This window comes from Episyrphus balteatus, chromosome 3 (assembly GCF_945859705.1).
Source record: "Episyrphus balteatus chromosome 3, idEpiBalt1.1, whole genome shotgun sequence".
In the NCBI taxonomy this organism is placed as follows: Eukaryota; Metazoa; Arthropoda; class Insecta; order Diptera; family Syrphidae; genus Episyrphus; species Episyrphus balteatus.
Genome location: NC_079136.1, coordinates 123,469,201 through 123,485,910, shown reverse-complemented (window position 1 = coordinate 123,485,910; position 16,710 = coordinate 123,469,201). Strand labels below are relative to the sequence as shown.

The window sequence follows — 16,710 nt, the reverse complement described above, 5'->3', positions numbered from 1 at the left end:
TGCACACATAATTTTTGGAAGAAGTTCCATGAACCCAAAACCATTTAATAAACATACATTTTATCGGTCTCCTTTATCAGACAGAATCCCTTTTATGAAATACCTTTGAAATAAATTTTAAGGATAATTGCCTATAGGGTAAAAGCGGGTGAGATGGCATACCTTTTTTGTTTTTGTCATATTTTTCAAAGTAAACCACATTTCATATTTCTAACAATGCAAAAATGTTCTATATTCAATATCCAACGTATCGTTTGTTTTACAGAATTTTATATTTTAAATTTATATTTTTAAATTAATATAGAAAAAAAGTTTAAAAAAAACCATCTCCCCCTATAGGGTGGGTGAGATGGCGCATGAGTTTGTTTTAGGTTTCTATAGCCAAATTCATTGCAAAAATGGTTGAACGATGTGAAGGAGTCAAGCACCAATGCATGCTGTATAATAGATAGCAACTAGTCGTCTTTTTTATAAAATTTGAACTTGGCTTAATTACTTAAAAAAATATTTTGAGGGTGATATGGCACATGCTAAAACTATACTCAATTAAAAAATTCTAGTAGGGAATGCGCCATTTCACCCTCAAAAAACTGCGCCATCTCACCTTTTTGTGCATAACTTATATTCGTAAGCACCCATAAAAAGCAGATAGAACTAGAGCTCAGATTTCACACGCAATGCATAACTTATACTTTCTTGTATGTATTGGTGTATCAAGGGCATCTAAGATCCCAACAACTCACAAAATATCGGAACAAAAAAAAAGGGAGAAAAAAAAATTCGAAAAAAATCATCACATGATTTGCTTTGAAATTTTTGAAGTTATACTTCTTATGGGAGGGTGGGTATGAAAATTTACTTTTTGACAAGAATGTCAAAGGGATTATGACGCGATCACCCTGGGTAGCAGGGCTGTCGTTTCACCTTTAGAGTAGGCAGTACTTTAGTATTTAAAAATGCAGTACGCCGCAGTACGGCAAACATAAGACACACAACACGTTGCAAGTTACATGTTTCATGTGGCAAGTTGCATGTGGCAAGTCGTATGTGGCAAGTTGCATGTGGCAAGTTGCATGTGGCAAGTTGCGTGAATTTTGAAAAAAATGAAAAAAATTTTTTTGATGCCAAAAGGTAGCGGGGACTCTAACCTACATTTGGGTACAACTCTCATCCCTGTAGGTCCACGCGTTCTCAAACCGGGAGAACTTAAAAGTAAAAAAAAAAATAGGCACGATTCTGAAAAAATAGGCATGATGTGGCGGTTTAACATGGAAGGCGATTTTTTAAAAATCTGACAATGTGCAAAGCGTAGGCCCATGACACAAGCTATCATTTGGCATCACTCCCAAAAATTACTCTCAAGCGGTTTAGCTTCCAGGAGCGTTTAGAGATTCGGGGATTTTTCGAAAAAAAAATTTACCCCAACTTTCAAAACCGATTTTCTCGGAATTTTAAAAAAAAGTCGAAAAACCGGATTATACCACTATCGGGTAGCTGAGAATATAAGCTTTCATATGGCACCACTCCCCTGTCTCTAGATCAAAGCGTTCCAACGCCTATATCTCGGAATTTTGAAAAAAATGAAAAAAATTTTTTTGATGCCAAAAGGTAGCGGGGACTCTAACCTACATTTGGGTACAACTCTCATCCCTGTAGGTCCACGCGTTCTCAAACCGGGAGAACTTAAAAGTAAAAAAAAAAATAGGCACGATTCTGAAAAAATAGGCATGATGTGGCGGTTTAACATGGAAGGCGATTTTTTAAAAATCTGACAATGTGCAAAGCGTAGGCCCATGACACAAGCTATCATTTGGCATCACTCCCAAAAATTACTCTCAAGCGGTTTAGCTTCCAGGAGCGTTTAGATTCGGGGATTTTTCGAAAAAAAAATTTACCCCAACTTTCAAAACCGATTTTCTCGGAATTTTAAAAAAAAGTCGAAAAACCGGATTATACCACTATCGGGTAGCTGAGAATATAAGCTTTCATATGGCACCACTCCCCTGTCTCTAGATCAAAGCGTTCCAACGCCTATATCTCGGAATTTTGAAAAAAATGAAAAAAATTTTTTTGATGCCAAAAGGTAGCGGGGACTCTAACCTACATTTGGGTACAACTCTCATCCCTGTAGGTCCACGCGTTCTCAAACCGGGAGAACTTAAAAGTAAAAAAAAAAATAGGCACGATTCTGAAAAAATAGGCATGATGTGGCGGTTTAACATGGAAGGCGATTTTTTAAAAATCTGACAATGTGCAAAGCGTAGGCCCATGACACAAGCTATCATTTGGCATCCCTGCCAAAAATTTCTCTCAAGCGGTTTAGCTTCAAGGAGCGTTTAAAGATTCGGGGATTTTTCGAAAAAAAAAATTTACCCCAACTTTCAAAACCGATTTTCTCGGAATTTTAAAAAATGTCGAAAAACCGGATTGTACCGGAATTTTTTTTTATGATAAAAAAAGAAATATTTTACTAAAAAAATAGAAATATATTTACTATCAAAAACACCAAGAGAAAAGATCACGAAAAATTATCTGTCTTATTTATAAAAATATCTATGTGTTAAAATAATTCCATTAATAACTAGAAACAAACAACTTAAGCTATGGTGTTTTATAAAAGTTTAAAATATCTTCATATTTCATTATACTTTCCAAATAAAAATCAATGTATCCTCTCACCCATCACGGCTCAGCTCAGCTCACTTTACCTTAGCTCACCCAACAGCTCAGCTCAGCTCACCGACAGCTCAGCTCACCCAACAGCTCAGCTCAACCATCAGCTCAGCTAACTTTCAGCTCAGCTCAAATGAGCTGAGCTATGGTACATAGCTCAAAAGTTAGATAGCTCAAAATTTGAGCTAAACTGTGAGCTGAGCTCAGCTCACTTTTGAGCTTTGTAGCAACCCTGCAAGTTCCATATTGCTACTACTAGTGCTGAAGCACACACAATCCTCATAAAATTACCATATAGCATATTTTATGCGCAATTTGTTTACTTTCGTTAAGCATATACCGTACGTTCTGAACCGCACAACATGAGTAAATTTCACAGATTAAATTGAAAACTACATGGATGCAAGGAGGATGAAAGAATTAATTTATTGTTCACTTGATAAAAATGTAAAAAAACGAAGTGTAGGTATATTAATTAATTTAATAATAGAAATTAAAAATATCAAATGAAATTCATTTATATGTATATCTGTGTCAATAAGTTAAAAGAGCTTAAGTCAATTTTTATCATTTTTCAGTATAAGCAAATGAAGTTTGTGGACCAGATTTTTTTTTACTTTTTTTGTGATTACTTTTAAACTGTTGCCGCTAAACCAACAATTTTTTTTTCTGGGTACAGGCTTGTTATACCCTTAATTTTCATATGTATATTTTTCCTTGAAAACGTTCGGGACGGCCGTTACATTTGAAAAAATAACTTACTTTGACTTAAGTATACAATTTTGCAGACATTTCAAGGAACAAAACAGCTTATGTTTACTTAAGCTGTTTTGCAAAATTGGGTTTGGTTCAAAATGCATTTTTTTAAAATGACTTGAGTCGACATAAGAACACAAATGGTTCACTCGACCACAAGTTTAAAATAGCTTATGTTGACCTAAGCGATGAATATATTTGAATTCAAATTGTCATAGTAGCTTATGTCATGACTTAAGCTTATTTAAAAAAGTGTATTATTTTTAAGATTTTAACGATTTTATACATAAGCTATTTTGCAAATGCAGTTTTTGTCCAAAAAGACTTAAGCTTTTATGATTTTTTTTTAATTTAACGGTTTATATTTTGCGTAGAGAAATGAGACCCAGACTAAAACAAAGCTGAACAAAAGGTGAACATGCTAAGCAAATAAAATCGTTTTTCACTTATGTCGACATAAGCTCTTTTAACTTATTACCACAGATATACTGAATGAGAAGTATAACTTCAGTCGCGTGTACATGTGTACACACACTCTTTTTTTTTTTTTATTTTTTGTATCACAGGTAAAGAGACGATTACTGGCTACTTCGATTTAAAATATTTAAAGAAACCTAAAAATATTTTTCGTACATTTTTAGAGCAATAAATGTAAAAGATATTTAAAGTGCGCCATCTCACCCGCCGCGCCATATCACCCGCTTTTACCCTAATATTTGTAGGGCATTTGAATTAGATTGGCTTATATTAAGTAAAAAGGTATTGAATGAATATGAGTATCTCTTATATTTTTGTTTGTACCTAGACTTTTTTATGAATAAAAGAAATTAAAAAATGAACCCTTAATCAAGTAACCCTTTATTATACTGATTAAAAGAAATGATTCAAGCTAAAAATACCAAAATCGAACAAAAATCTCCTCAAGTCTACTGATAAAAAAAAAAACTTTTTTTCTTTTTCCCCAGAGATGACAAAATCCAATTATTCACAAAGATCGACGATTCTTTTAGTGCGTTAATACTTTTTTGGTGATAAATTTAATCCCTAATGGAAAACACTTCCTACAAACACAAAGGTAGCCAATCTTCTTTCTCCAATTTTCTTTTGACAACAGTTCCGCCAACCAGCTTTAAGGTAACAAAACTAATCACAAACTCTATCCACCTTGAAGTGATAGAATATAACAACGAAAATACACTGAAAGTCACTGAATTAAGGACATTAAACAGAATATAAAAAATATATCTGCTGAAATTACGTTTTTGCTCCAATATAAGAAAATTTAAGAACGCAAAGACCCGAAATGCAATTCTTAGAGTCACAGTACCCAAAATCTCCAAAAATCTGAAATCCCGCAAACCGGATTAAACATAACTGAAAATCTTGAAAATCCAAAATCCCCAAATGAACGCTAAATCTAGAAAAAATAATTTAGTTTTGACAAATTTGAATTACGATACCCAAAATGTGGAAAATCAGAAATCCCCAAAAAAAAAAAAACAACTAAAAGTCCTGAAATTCAACATAGAAAAAAATTTAAAAAAATTAAGCTTAAATTCTTAATTTAAAATGACGTCACAGCGTTGAAAAAATTCGATAGTACAAAATCCTGAAAACCTAAAATGCCGAAAACTCATCTAAGAGACAAAAATTAGTTCGAGAAAATTTAGGACCACGACGACCAAATTTATAACTGTTTGCTAATTGAAAATGCAGAAAAGCCTCATAGCTAAAAACCAACTCCAAAATCCCAACAAATCAAATTTAAGCATGGATAAATTTCTAATTTGAGAAAATTTACAACTGCAAAGACCAAAAACTCTAAGTTTTGAAACTTAAAAATTTAAAAAGCCTATAAAAGCTAAAAACTCAAAATGTCAATAAACCCAAATCCTCGAATCCACAATCTCGAGTAGATATCACTGAAAAACCACTATTTTGAGAAAATTTCGAATCATAAACCCAAACTCTAAAAAATCCAAAAACCAGAATTCCCAAAAATCCATTAAAAGGAATTTGAAAAAAATTTAGAATCAAAAAAAATTATAAAATCCTGAAAATTCATTAAATTGAGAAACTCAAAAATCCAAAATCCCCGAAAGCACAAAAACTTCAGAAATCCAAAATGCTCAATTTTTTTTTTTAACCACAAGGCCGAGAACAGAAAGTTTCAAAAACCCAAAATCCCCAAAATAATGAAAATTTCGAAAATCCGACATTTATAAAACTTTGATTTGAAAAAAAAAAATATATATATATAATCACGAAGACTGAAAGTCAAATCATAAGCCTTTGAATGTTCAGAAAAACTACAAGAGTGAATTTAATATCCAGTGTTTTGAAAGCAAAAAATCCCCAAAATATCGAAATTTCAAAAAAAAATTAGGAAGAAAACACCAAATTGCAAAGTTAACGAAATTATAACTACTGTAAAAGTCACCAACGTTGGAAACCCAAAATCTTGAAAATCCAAAAGCCAAAAATCCCCACAGAGGAATTAATTATGTAGGTATAAGAAAATTTAGAATCATAAAATAAAAAATCTGGAAAGTCCCAAAGCCAGAATTTCCAAAAATTCAATAAAGGGAAAACTGTAAATTAAAAAATTTTAGAATTGTAAAAATCGAAAATCGTGAAAATTCAATAATCCAAAAAACTTCCTAAATCCATGAAAACTCGAATATCCTGAAATTCAGCCTAGAAAAATTCTAATTTGAGTAATAATAGAATCACAATGTGCCAAAGCCAAAGCCTATGACAATCGAATGTATCGAAAATTTCGAGAATCAATTTTGAGGCATTTTGGAGTTTCCAGCTGTCACGCTTTTAAGGAGCTTTTTGGGAATCAATTTTGTATTGTTGTTTAACCCAAAGCCCCTGCTTCAGTTCAGCTTCATGCTCATGTCCAAAATTTGTCCATACAAAATCAATTAAGCCGTAGTGTAACATTAGAGCATTGGTGTCCTTTCAATGATTAAATAAATTACCCGTACTTAGATTACAACCTCAAAAAAAATTAAATAAAAGAAACGAAAGTCTGACAAAAAAAAAACCAAAATCCCTTGCAATAAATTATACCAATTTAAAGACCTCATCACACTAAAGACCCAATGAATAAACCGGAAATGACATCAATACTAAAAATAATTCCTGCATTCATATCTAATAATCGTTGATGTATGACCACAACAAAAGAAAAAACCAAAAAAAAAAAACACAAATTCATTTCATCTTGTTTACTCCCAAATTGATGTCCATTTAACCAGAAAAAAATAAAAATAAAACGTGTCCATCCTTCCTTCCTTTCTTTTATGCTTTCTTTCTTAGTCCTTTTCCCAGACAGAAGCAGACACAACCAGAAGAAGAACATTTTAAATGGTTTTTATCGATCCAAGGATTCGTTTATTTTTTTTTAGGTTATTTCTATGCTCTGTTTATGTGCTTGTCAGTGTTTTGACCGACTTCCGGATTAAATTCGGCTCCCACTTAAATGTTGGTCATATCCGTTTCAAGGATATTTCCTCCCTTCACACTCTCAGACCCATCAGCCTACGCAAAAAAAAATAAAAATCGATTTACATTTATTTTGTCGTGAATAAGGTAGAAGACGACACAAAAACACGACACACACAGCACCAGACACTCTCATACTCCATCTACATAAAATGGCTTTTTGGATTTATGACATCCCGGGGAAGGTTGCGAGAAAACTCCCCCCTCTAACATATAGAAAGAGATAAACACCTTATCCCTTAGAATTCTTTTTTTTTTTTAAAGAGGGTAAAAATCTACTTCACAAAAGTAAATACGATTTTCAAAACAAATAAAAAGAAAACATACAAAAAAAAAAAAAACAAATTCAACTAAAAGGGTACTCACAAATTTACAACTTCCGCTGGTATATCCAATGGCACTGTTAGCACATCCAGGCCTCGGCACACAAGAGATATGCGATCCAAGCGTCCATGGCAGTGGCATTTTCTTGCAATCCACAACTCACAGATGCTACGTAGAGTTTTTTCGGTCACTTTCTCTGGAATACTATGAATATCAGTGTTGCCACTTTGCTGGTGTTGTTCATTTTGACTATTTCCATGATACTCTTGTAAAGTTTTCTCATACAAAATCTGAGCTTCTCGTTCGGAATCAAACGATGATGGCAGCATAATATTTTCACGTATCACATTTTCATTCATGCTATTTTTTAATTTAACATTTTTTACAATTTTTAAAGTATTAGTTCTACTACTTTTACTACTATTATTACTACTATTACTATTATTACTACCACTATTAATACTTGTACTGGTCATCTTTGTTGGATTGGCCCAATTGAATGGTGGCTGTGTTTTTATTGTTGGTATTGGTGTGGATAATATTGGTTGTTCTGGTGGTAGTGGTGGTGATGAAATTTGACCAGAGTTGCCAACAATACCTCGCTTTCGATCATGTCCAATGTAACTTTTAGAAGTTGCTGTTGATGATGTTGTTGTAACTAATTGAATTTGTATATGTAAAAGACACATAACTAGAACAAAAATAACAGAATCCTTCAGATGAAACCAGCTACGTGTTCGAAAGGCTCGACCTTTCCCACCGGCCATTCCTTTTTTTATGATTTTTTTTTTTTTTTTGTTTTGTTTGTTTACTTTGTTAACCGGTAGAAAGATACATTCGGAATGAATTTGTTTGGGGTTTTTCCTTTCATCGATGAGTAATTTGTTAATGGTCCTTCAGAGTTTTGTGATGCAAAGAATTTTCACCATCATGGTTAGTGATTTGTTCGGCTTGGACAGATTCATTTAGTATGAATGGTTTCTGAAAGAAAGAAAAATATAATAGTTTTTTTTTTGTCAAAATAAAGAATTTTTTTTTTTTTTTTTTGATAAAAAAAACAGTACAGTAATCTTATAAACGTTAAATCTGAAAGTTCTAATTTTTGAATGAGTTGCTTATGGTTATGATGAAAATTTTATGTTTTCGGAACCGAACATCGAACGCAAAGTTGTCAAAAATGCATAAATTGTAAAAAAAAAAAAATAGCCGATTTATTCACTCCTGATTAAAGGTAAAATCGGCATTTAAAAAAAAAAAATTCTAACACTCATGAAACTTGGCAAAAAGTTTGCTTTTGGAATAAGAACCAATGATCAAACAGTCTATAAAAAAAGTTGGATGGAAGGGTGTTTTATTCGCAGACAAGAGGGATTAGGTGAAGGTCAAAAATATAGTTTAAAAAAAAATTATATGTGGAATATCATCATATGACACATGCTTTGAAGGTATTTTTTTGATGCTGAATCTAATGACATAAAAATAAAATCAATACGATTGCTCTAAGAAAAGTTATTACCGATTGAAAACAAGGGTGCTTGGTTTTTTTTTAGTTGAACAGGTAAAATATTATGAAAACCCATGTGAAAAAAACATGATACACTGATGAAATTCGGGATGAAGGTTTTAGATAAAGCAGGGACATAGGATTCATAAAGTTCTTAAAAATATTTTTGGTGAGATCGTGTTTTTTTATGGGTATCATAACAATTGACATAAATTTTGTTAATATTTCAAAATTGGCAAAAAAGTTTTTTATAGAACTAAGAATTTACAGAGTCTACAAAATTATCTTGAGTAAAAGGGTGTTTCTTTAAGAACTGATGAAATTTGGAAAAAAACTTCTACAAAAATGTTACACCTATGAAAATTGCCCTACTAACAATTTTGCTTCTATAATGCTTTAGAGAAGCAACAATTGCATCTGTAAAGCTTTATAGAACCAAAATTGTTTGTCGGGTGGTACCTACCAAAAATTTAAGCAGTCTTTACAAATATTTTAATTGAAAGGGTGTTTTTTTTTTTTTGGAAATAAGGAAAATCCGCGATAAGTCTTATAAAATCATAGGTATCATGTCTTTGCCATGGGAATTACAAATAAAATGAGTCTACATTTTTTTGTTTTTGTGAAAGGGTGTTTTTTTTATTTGTAGAGAAAATGTGGGTATATTAGAAAAGGTATGTAATAATAGTGGTATCCTAACGAATTTCAGAAATTATGTTACTTTTGTGATTGAAAACAATAATCTAAACTGTCTATAAGAATATCATGGTTGAAATGGTTGCTTTTTGAGTAAAAACAAAAATGATGGGCCACCCTAATGAAATTTTTTGAAATCGTTGAATTTGAAATAGAAAGCAAGAATAAAGAGTTTTTATTAAAACAAAAATTAGGTAAAAGGGTGTTTTTTTTTCGAAGAGACAGTTAAAATCTGTAACTGGTCCCAAAACAGCCAATAATTCGTGTACAACGTCTAAGAATTTAAGTACCTATAAACGTTCAATTTTTCATCAAAATCAAAAATAAAATGAATCATTAAATTTCAAAACTATTGATAAAGCTTGTTCTATGAGCCAAATACTACCCAAATCTAGTCTTGATTGAATATAGTTTCAGGCGTAAAAGAGCCTACTGAGTGCCCCCTAAAACCCTAGAAGCATTATTATAGAGAGTATCTTTCATCTGAATCATGCAAATTCACTTTTATGCTTCAAGGCATATCTCCGGTGATTGGGTCGACCTTCGAATCTTTAAGCTTTGCAGAGAGCTCGTATAGCTTGCCACTTCTTTTGAGTGGATTATCAAATGTTGAAAGCTACAAACATCTTTCAATTCATTCAAAACAAAAAAAAACTCTTTTGAATCAGATGATTTAATAGCCCAAAAAAATCTTTGGAACGTGAATCACCACCTGCAGCGATCTTGTCGGCCCCATATTATAGACAAGCCGATATGTCGATTCCGATGCAAATGTCGAATCTGCGGCGGCGGTGCGGCGATGCCATCGGCGACATTTCTCGGACTTGATGTGACGTACCCACCACAGGTGTGTTTAATTAAGAAACTTGTTCTCGATTGATTTGGGGGATCAGATTGGGCACCTTTTTGCGCAAAAATAACATGTGGGCACAGCAACGCGTACCTATGTACGTCGCGTCGTCGCGGGTCTTTAAGTCTGTGCCTGATGTCTTTCTGTCTGTCGTAGGTAAATGCGGTGGTTGTCGTCTTGTCTTTTCTCTATGGCATATAAATGCCGGCTTTAGCGATGTTGTCGATGTTATGCCATCTATAAAATTGCATAATGCGCTGCACAAACATTTTTTTTTTGTTTGTATTTTTTCTCATTTTCAATTTGTTGCAATGTTAAATCTAATGGAATAGTTTTATTTTATGTTGATGTTCTTTCAATTAAGACAGGGTGTTAAGTGTTTAGTGTTAAGGAGGTTATTTTATGTATATTTTTGGGGACTTTATGTCAGATCGTTGTCAATTTGTCGTGTTAATGTTAAATGATTTTAATGTAAAAGTTTAAAGTTTTCTGGAGCAGTCGCAATCACACGGGTCTGAGAATGACAACATGGCGAAATTAAGTTTTATTTTTTTTTTTTTTTGTAATTTATATTTAAATTGACAACAAAATAAAAATAAATAAAAAAAAAAATGAAATTGAGCTTTGGAATTGAACACGAGGCCATTTGTAAACATTTTTTAATTGGATTTAAGGATTAAAATATCATTTTAACGGACGGCATTCCTTAACGCTCTGTGCTGTTTCAATTAATTTCTTATCTTAGCTACTGTTTTGAGCCAGTTTTTGATTTAGATTAGTGGACAATCTCCGCCTACATACATACCACCAGGGAGATTGAGTGGAATTTTATTTATTTAGAAATCAAATTTGAAATGAATAATTCTGAAAATAGTTTTTATTCGGTAAATGAGTAATTAAAGAAGCTCATATGAAGAATGGAGGCATTGTTTTGAAGTAGTACCTATTAATGTTTCAAGTTCGACTTTAAAAGGTATCGTCAAAAAAGTAGTTTTTACATAATGGTTACATGTATACCATACATAAGAATTTGGTACCTTTTCTCAACAAATTCATAAAAAAGTTACCTTATCTTTTTTTGAGATTGGAGTGCAATGTTAATTTAAAACGCAAACCAAGGAAATCCTTTAAGGCACTTCTGCTTTCGATTTTTGAAAAAATTTCAATTTTTTTTTTTTTGAAAATCAAATTTTTGAAAACGGACTGATCATGTTTTTCGAAATTTTGTTTTCATGTGTCGAACAATATTCAGAATTGTATACCAAATTTTTGTTGGAAATTTTTTTTTAAATTTTGTACTAACAAAAAATAATTTAAAAATAATTTAAATAAAATAAAAACAAATTTCAAAAATTCTTTCTTAGGTATACAAGAATCTAAATGGCATACTTTGAAGACACTAGTTAACAATGTTTTTGCCACAAAAACCAAAATATACTTTTCTATATGTTTTTGATGTGCTGAACTCGAATCTGAAGTCAGAAAATTTTTATTGGCCTACGTTTTTGAAATATTACCGTGAGAAAAAGCCGAAAAACGTCATTTTGGCTGTTTTCGAGGTTATGTTTTTATGTGGGGTAATTCCTTATGAAAAAAATGTAACAGTCCCTATAAGAACTGGTTTTATTCTTCCAAAAAATGTTTTAATCTTTCCGATATCTCTTTTACTGCCCGAGATATTTAAAATTTAATGAGTGGTCTTTGACTCAGAAACAGCACTGGCCAACCAAATTAAACTTTTTTTGCCAGAAGAACCAAAATGTATTTTTCTAAAGGTTTTTGGGTTGCTGAACTCGAATCTGCAATCAGAAAAAATCTATTGGCCTCCGTTCTTGAAATATTACCGTTATAAAATGCAAAAAAAAAGTTTTTTTTTATAACGGTTGTATTTCAAGAACGGAAGCTAATAGAATTTTTCTGATTGCGGATTCGAGTTCAGCAACCCAAAAACCTTCAGAAAAGTATATTTTGGTTCTTGTGGCAAAAATTTTGTGACCAGTGACTTAAAGTTTAAATTAAGATTAGTTTCTCTTTAGCTTATTAACTGAAATTTAAGATATCTCGAGCAATTAAAGAGATATCGGGAAAATTTAAACAGTTTTTGAAAGAAGAATATCTGTTCTTATAATCACCGTTACAAATTTGTATACAATGAATTGCCCCACATAAAAACAGAAGCTCGAAAACAGCCGAAATGACGTTTTTTAGCATTTTATAACGGTAATATCTCAAAAACGGAGGCCAATAAAATTTTTCCGACTCAGATTCGAGTTTAGCACATAAAAAACATATAGAAAAGTATATCTTGGTTCTTGTGGCCAAAAAAAAGTTCAATTTTGTTGACCAGTGAGATTATTCAAAATTGTGTTTACGTTGTTTTAATCCTTTTTGTATTTCTTGTAAAATTAATAAAAAAAATTTAATTAAAATTTTTGTTTTATGAATGCTATATCTAAGAAACTATAATTTCTACCATAAAAGCAAATACATGCGACCCGTGCATTTTATTTTTAAGTATGTTTTTTCTGTAAAAAATGATATATTATTAAATTAAAAACTAAAATAAGATTTATCAAAAAAAATTATTAACAAAGTTTTCCTTTATTATGTCTTGAAGTTTTAGATACAAAAATATAAATAGGCGTTCTTCCCGAACTTCTCCCGCATTTCGGCCCATAATTTTATATTCAAATGAATTTATTTAAATTTCTATAGAAGCATGTATATATCAATATTATAGTTATACATATATATTTAATTAAGCTCATGCAAAAAGTTTAATCCCTCAAGTTATGACTTCATTTATGTATGTATATCTCATTTAACTAAAACTAACATAAATAGAATCTAAAGTATTTTTTTTTTTATTAAAATCTTGGTATTTCGAATCTGTGAACATTTTGTAAACATTGAAATATTTCCTCTTCTTTTTCTATCGGGAATTGTAGCTCCGTTAGAGCTTACCCTTATCAAAACTTTGATAGCTGAACTACTGACTGTATTCCAGAAGGAATGGTTGTAGGTTAAAAGACAAGTCTTTTGTACATGAGTTCTTGGAGGAAATCGATATTCAGAATGAAACTAGAAATTTTTTTTGACGTTTGTGTCCTTAGGTACATATTATGTTTAGTTCAAGTGAATATTTTAGAATATTTTAGGTGGCAAGAGTTGTCGTTCTGTCCAATCAAGCTGTCTTCGGATTTTTATTATAAAAATTATTAAAGTTTTTCAAGTACAAGTCTTAAGGCTCGGTTAAGAAAAAGCAATGTTTTGGTATGGTATAATACAGACACCCATATCAAATAACATATAAATATTAGCATTTTATAAACCACACCAAAAAGGAGTTAAGATTTATTGTAGTAATTTAGAGTTAGATACATATCAAATTGATGTATGAGTAAAATTCCTTTAATTTCAAAGCAGAGATTAGAAATAAATCTTAACCTTTTGAAAGGTTCCTTAATATAACTCTTATTTGTCGCCATTTTCAATAAAGGTCATAAAATAATCTTTATTTTTAAAAAAGAAAAATTTCGGTCAAGGTCTGAGAGAAACCTTTATTTTGTATTTTTTTATGTTTCGGTCAACCAGTGAGATTTATCGCTGAGAGAAAAAAATAAATCTCATCTGCAAATGTATCAATTCTTAGAGACATGGGAGTGGTGCCATATGAAAGATTATATTCTCAGCTACCCGATAGTGGTATAATCCGGTTTCTCGATTTTTTTCAAAATTCCGAGAAAATCGCGTTTGAAAGTTGGGGTAAAATTTTTTTTTTCGAAAAATCCCCGAATCTTTGAACGCTCCTGGAAGCTAAACCGCTTGAGAGCAATTTTTGGGAGTGATGTCAAATGATAGCTTGTGTCATGGGCCTACGCTTTGCACATTGTCAGATTTTTAAAAAATCATCTTCCATGTTAAAGCGCTACATCATGCCTATTTTTTCAGAATCGGGCTTAACTTTTTTTACCTTAAGATTCTCCCGGTTTGAGAACGCGTGCACCTACAGGGATGGAAGTTGTACCCAAATGTAGGTTAGAGTCCCCGCTACCTTAGATATTAGAACATCGGTCTCCTGAAATATTCGAAATTGCATTGGTTGTGCTTGTCGTCCCAGCGACTCAAATCACAGTGGAAAACACATTTTCGTCTTTAGATTTTACTTTAAACGAAAAGAGATAATAATCTTGGGTCTAAAGAACTTTGAGAGTCTATTTAGTTCATACATTATTTAGTACATAAACTTAGAAAAAACATCCTTTTCATTTTTATTTTTGCAATATAAAGACATTTTCGACATATTCGACATTTTATTTTGAATTGACCATTTTTGATTTATTTTCAGCGAAAACGGTTAAAGGTTGACCTTTTCCATTTATTTTTTTGTAAAAATCTCAACCATTGAGAGATATTTAAAAGAATAAAAAATAAATCTCAACCGATAACCTTTAGTTTTGATTTTTTAAAATAAATCTCAAACCTTAACCGAAACTATTTAAAGTAATGTGGTAACTCTCAGAGAGAAACCGATTGAAAATAAAGGTTCACTGTTATTTCTGGTCTCTGTGTCAAAGTCGTCGTCTGGTACCGATATTTGGTAAGAAGAAATTACCTACATACACTACACACTCCAATTTTTATTTTTGAGTAATGATGGTTTCAATATTCAGTTTCCTTTAAGTAACCAAAAAATGCATTTGGCATAATGTCTTTAGCGACAAGGATTAATGAGAACAAGTATACGTAGTTAAGCTACTATGAAAGAAGTAAATAAAAGAGAGTAGACAAATTCAGTCATTTGTTTGACATGATAAATGCATAATTTTTTGTTGAATTTTATTTTTTTATTATGTAGGATAGGAAGTTCCCAAACATAACATGAATCAGTTTATGATATCGATTTTAAATTTAGATCTGTTTTTTAAGTAGAAAAATGATTTGCAATAAATGTATGATCTAAAAAAAAATAAATTACAAATCAATTTTTTTTAAAGATTTTCGACAAAAAATCAAGGCTAACCACTTGCCTAAAAAAAAGTCATTTTCAAAAATTTCTCCCTAATCCATAGAAAAAGAAAGATTTTTTTAAGATCTATTGATAGCTGAAAACCATAAAAGTTTCTTTGAGTTCTGGTTGCTGATTTTTTTGAAGCATAAAAACAAAATTAAAAAAAAAAAAAAAATATCGACACGTTTAAAAAAAAAGGATTTTTCTAAAAAAAAATTGCAAATTTTCATTAGTTATTTACATAGCTATATTATATTCAAAAACGCTTTGAATTCGTTTAAGTCTTTTACGAGAAATAACTAAGTCACGAAAAGGTTTTTATGAAATTAACCAAAAGAATGAATGAATAATCATTTTTAGCAAAAAAACAAAACCGACTTCCATGGATCAAAACTGGGTTTTTTTGTTTTTAAAATAGTTCCTATGGCTGAAAGTGAACGAAATTGAAATGGGACCACACTGCAGCCACCAGCTTTCCAATACAAAAAGAATTATCAAAATTGATTCACTCAGTCCAAAGTTATGCGGTAACAAACATAAAAAAAAAAAAAAAAAAAAAAAAAAAAAATAAAGACGAATTGAATACCTCCTCCTTTTTGGAAGTCGGTAAAAAAGATTTCACTACACCATCGAGGCAGCTCTAGAATAGCACACAAAAAAGCAACAAATACCATTTAAAATCGGAAAAACGGGCAGAGAATATTCCGAGATAGTTACTCAAAAAACTGTTTTGATTGTCTCGTGCACTACCTATAAAATTTATGATTTTTTTAATATGTACTTTAAAACATAGTTGGCAACAATATAATTCTAAAATAGTTACATATTTTTTTACAAAAATAAATAGAAAGGATGTCAAAATTGTGTTAATTTTAAAAATAGCACAATAAAAGCTCTAAAAGTGTATTTTATTATTTTGACACTTTTTGGACTTTATTTTTAAAAAATTTCAATTTTTTTTTTTTTTGTTGAATATTAAACATCAAATTAGCTAAAACTTCTAGCTGTTTGGAAAAAAGAAAATTCTATTTAAAAGCTTTTTCTGTCCACCATTATGGAGGCTTTTTCGTATTCCCCAATATTAATGTACCAAATTTTATGACATTTCGTCAAGAAATGCCCGTGGAAATGATTTTTAATGCCAAAAAGAAACAAACGCACTACTGGGCTTCGCATGTGACATCATAGATTTTTTCCGACATCGGATTCGAATTTAGAATTTTGGTTCAAAAATTATCAAATTTTTGTTTTTGTTTTTTTTTTTTATTTTTACTTTACAACATATTTAGCAACAATTTAATGCCAAAATAGTCAATTTTTTGATAAATTAGAAAAGAAAGTTGTCAAAAAAAAGAAAAACAAAAACTCATTCTCCTGGACTATATG

At 31.1% G+C, this 16,710-nt stretch overlaps 1 protein-coding gene across 2 annotated transcripts in view; it reads right to left on the bottom strand.

Moving 5' to 3' along the window:
- Positions 1-16,710, bottom strand: part of LOC129912972 (leucine-rich repeat-containing G-protein coupled receptor 6) — a 72,820-nt gene that overhangs the window by 23,660 nt on the left and 32,450 nt on the right. For both annotated transcript variants that reach the window (XM_055991258.1, XM_055991259.1), the window contains exon 2: positions 7,309-8,247. In XM_055991258.1, coding sequence (XP_055847233.1) covers positions 7,309-8,033 — 725 coding nt within the window. In that variant the 5' untranslated portion in view covers positions 8,034-8,247. The remainder of the gene's footprint in view (positions 1-7,308; positions 8,248-16,710) is intronic.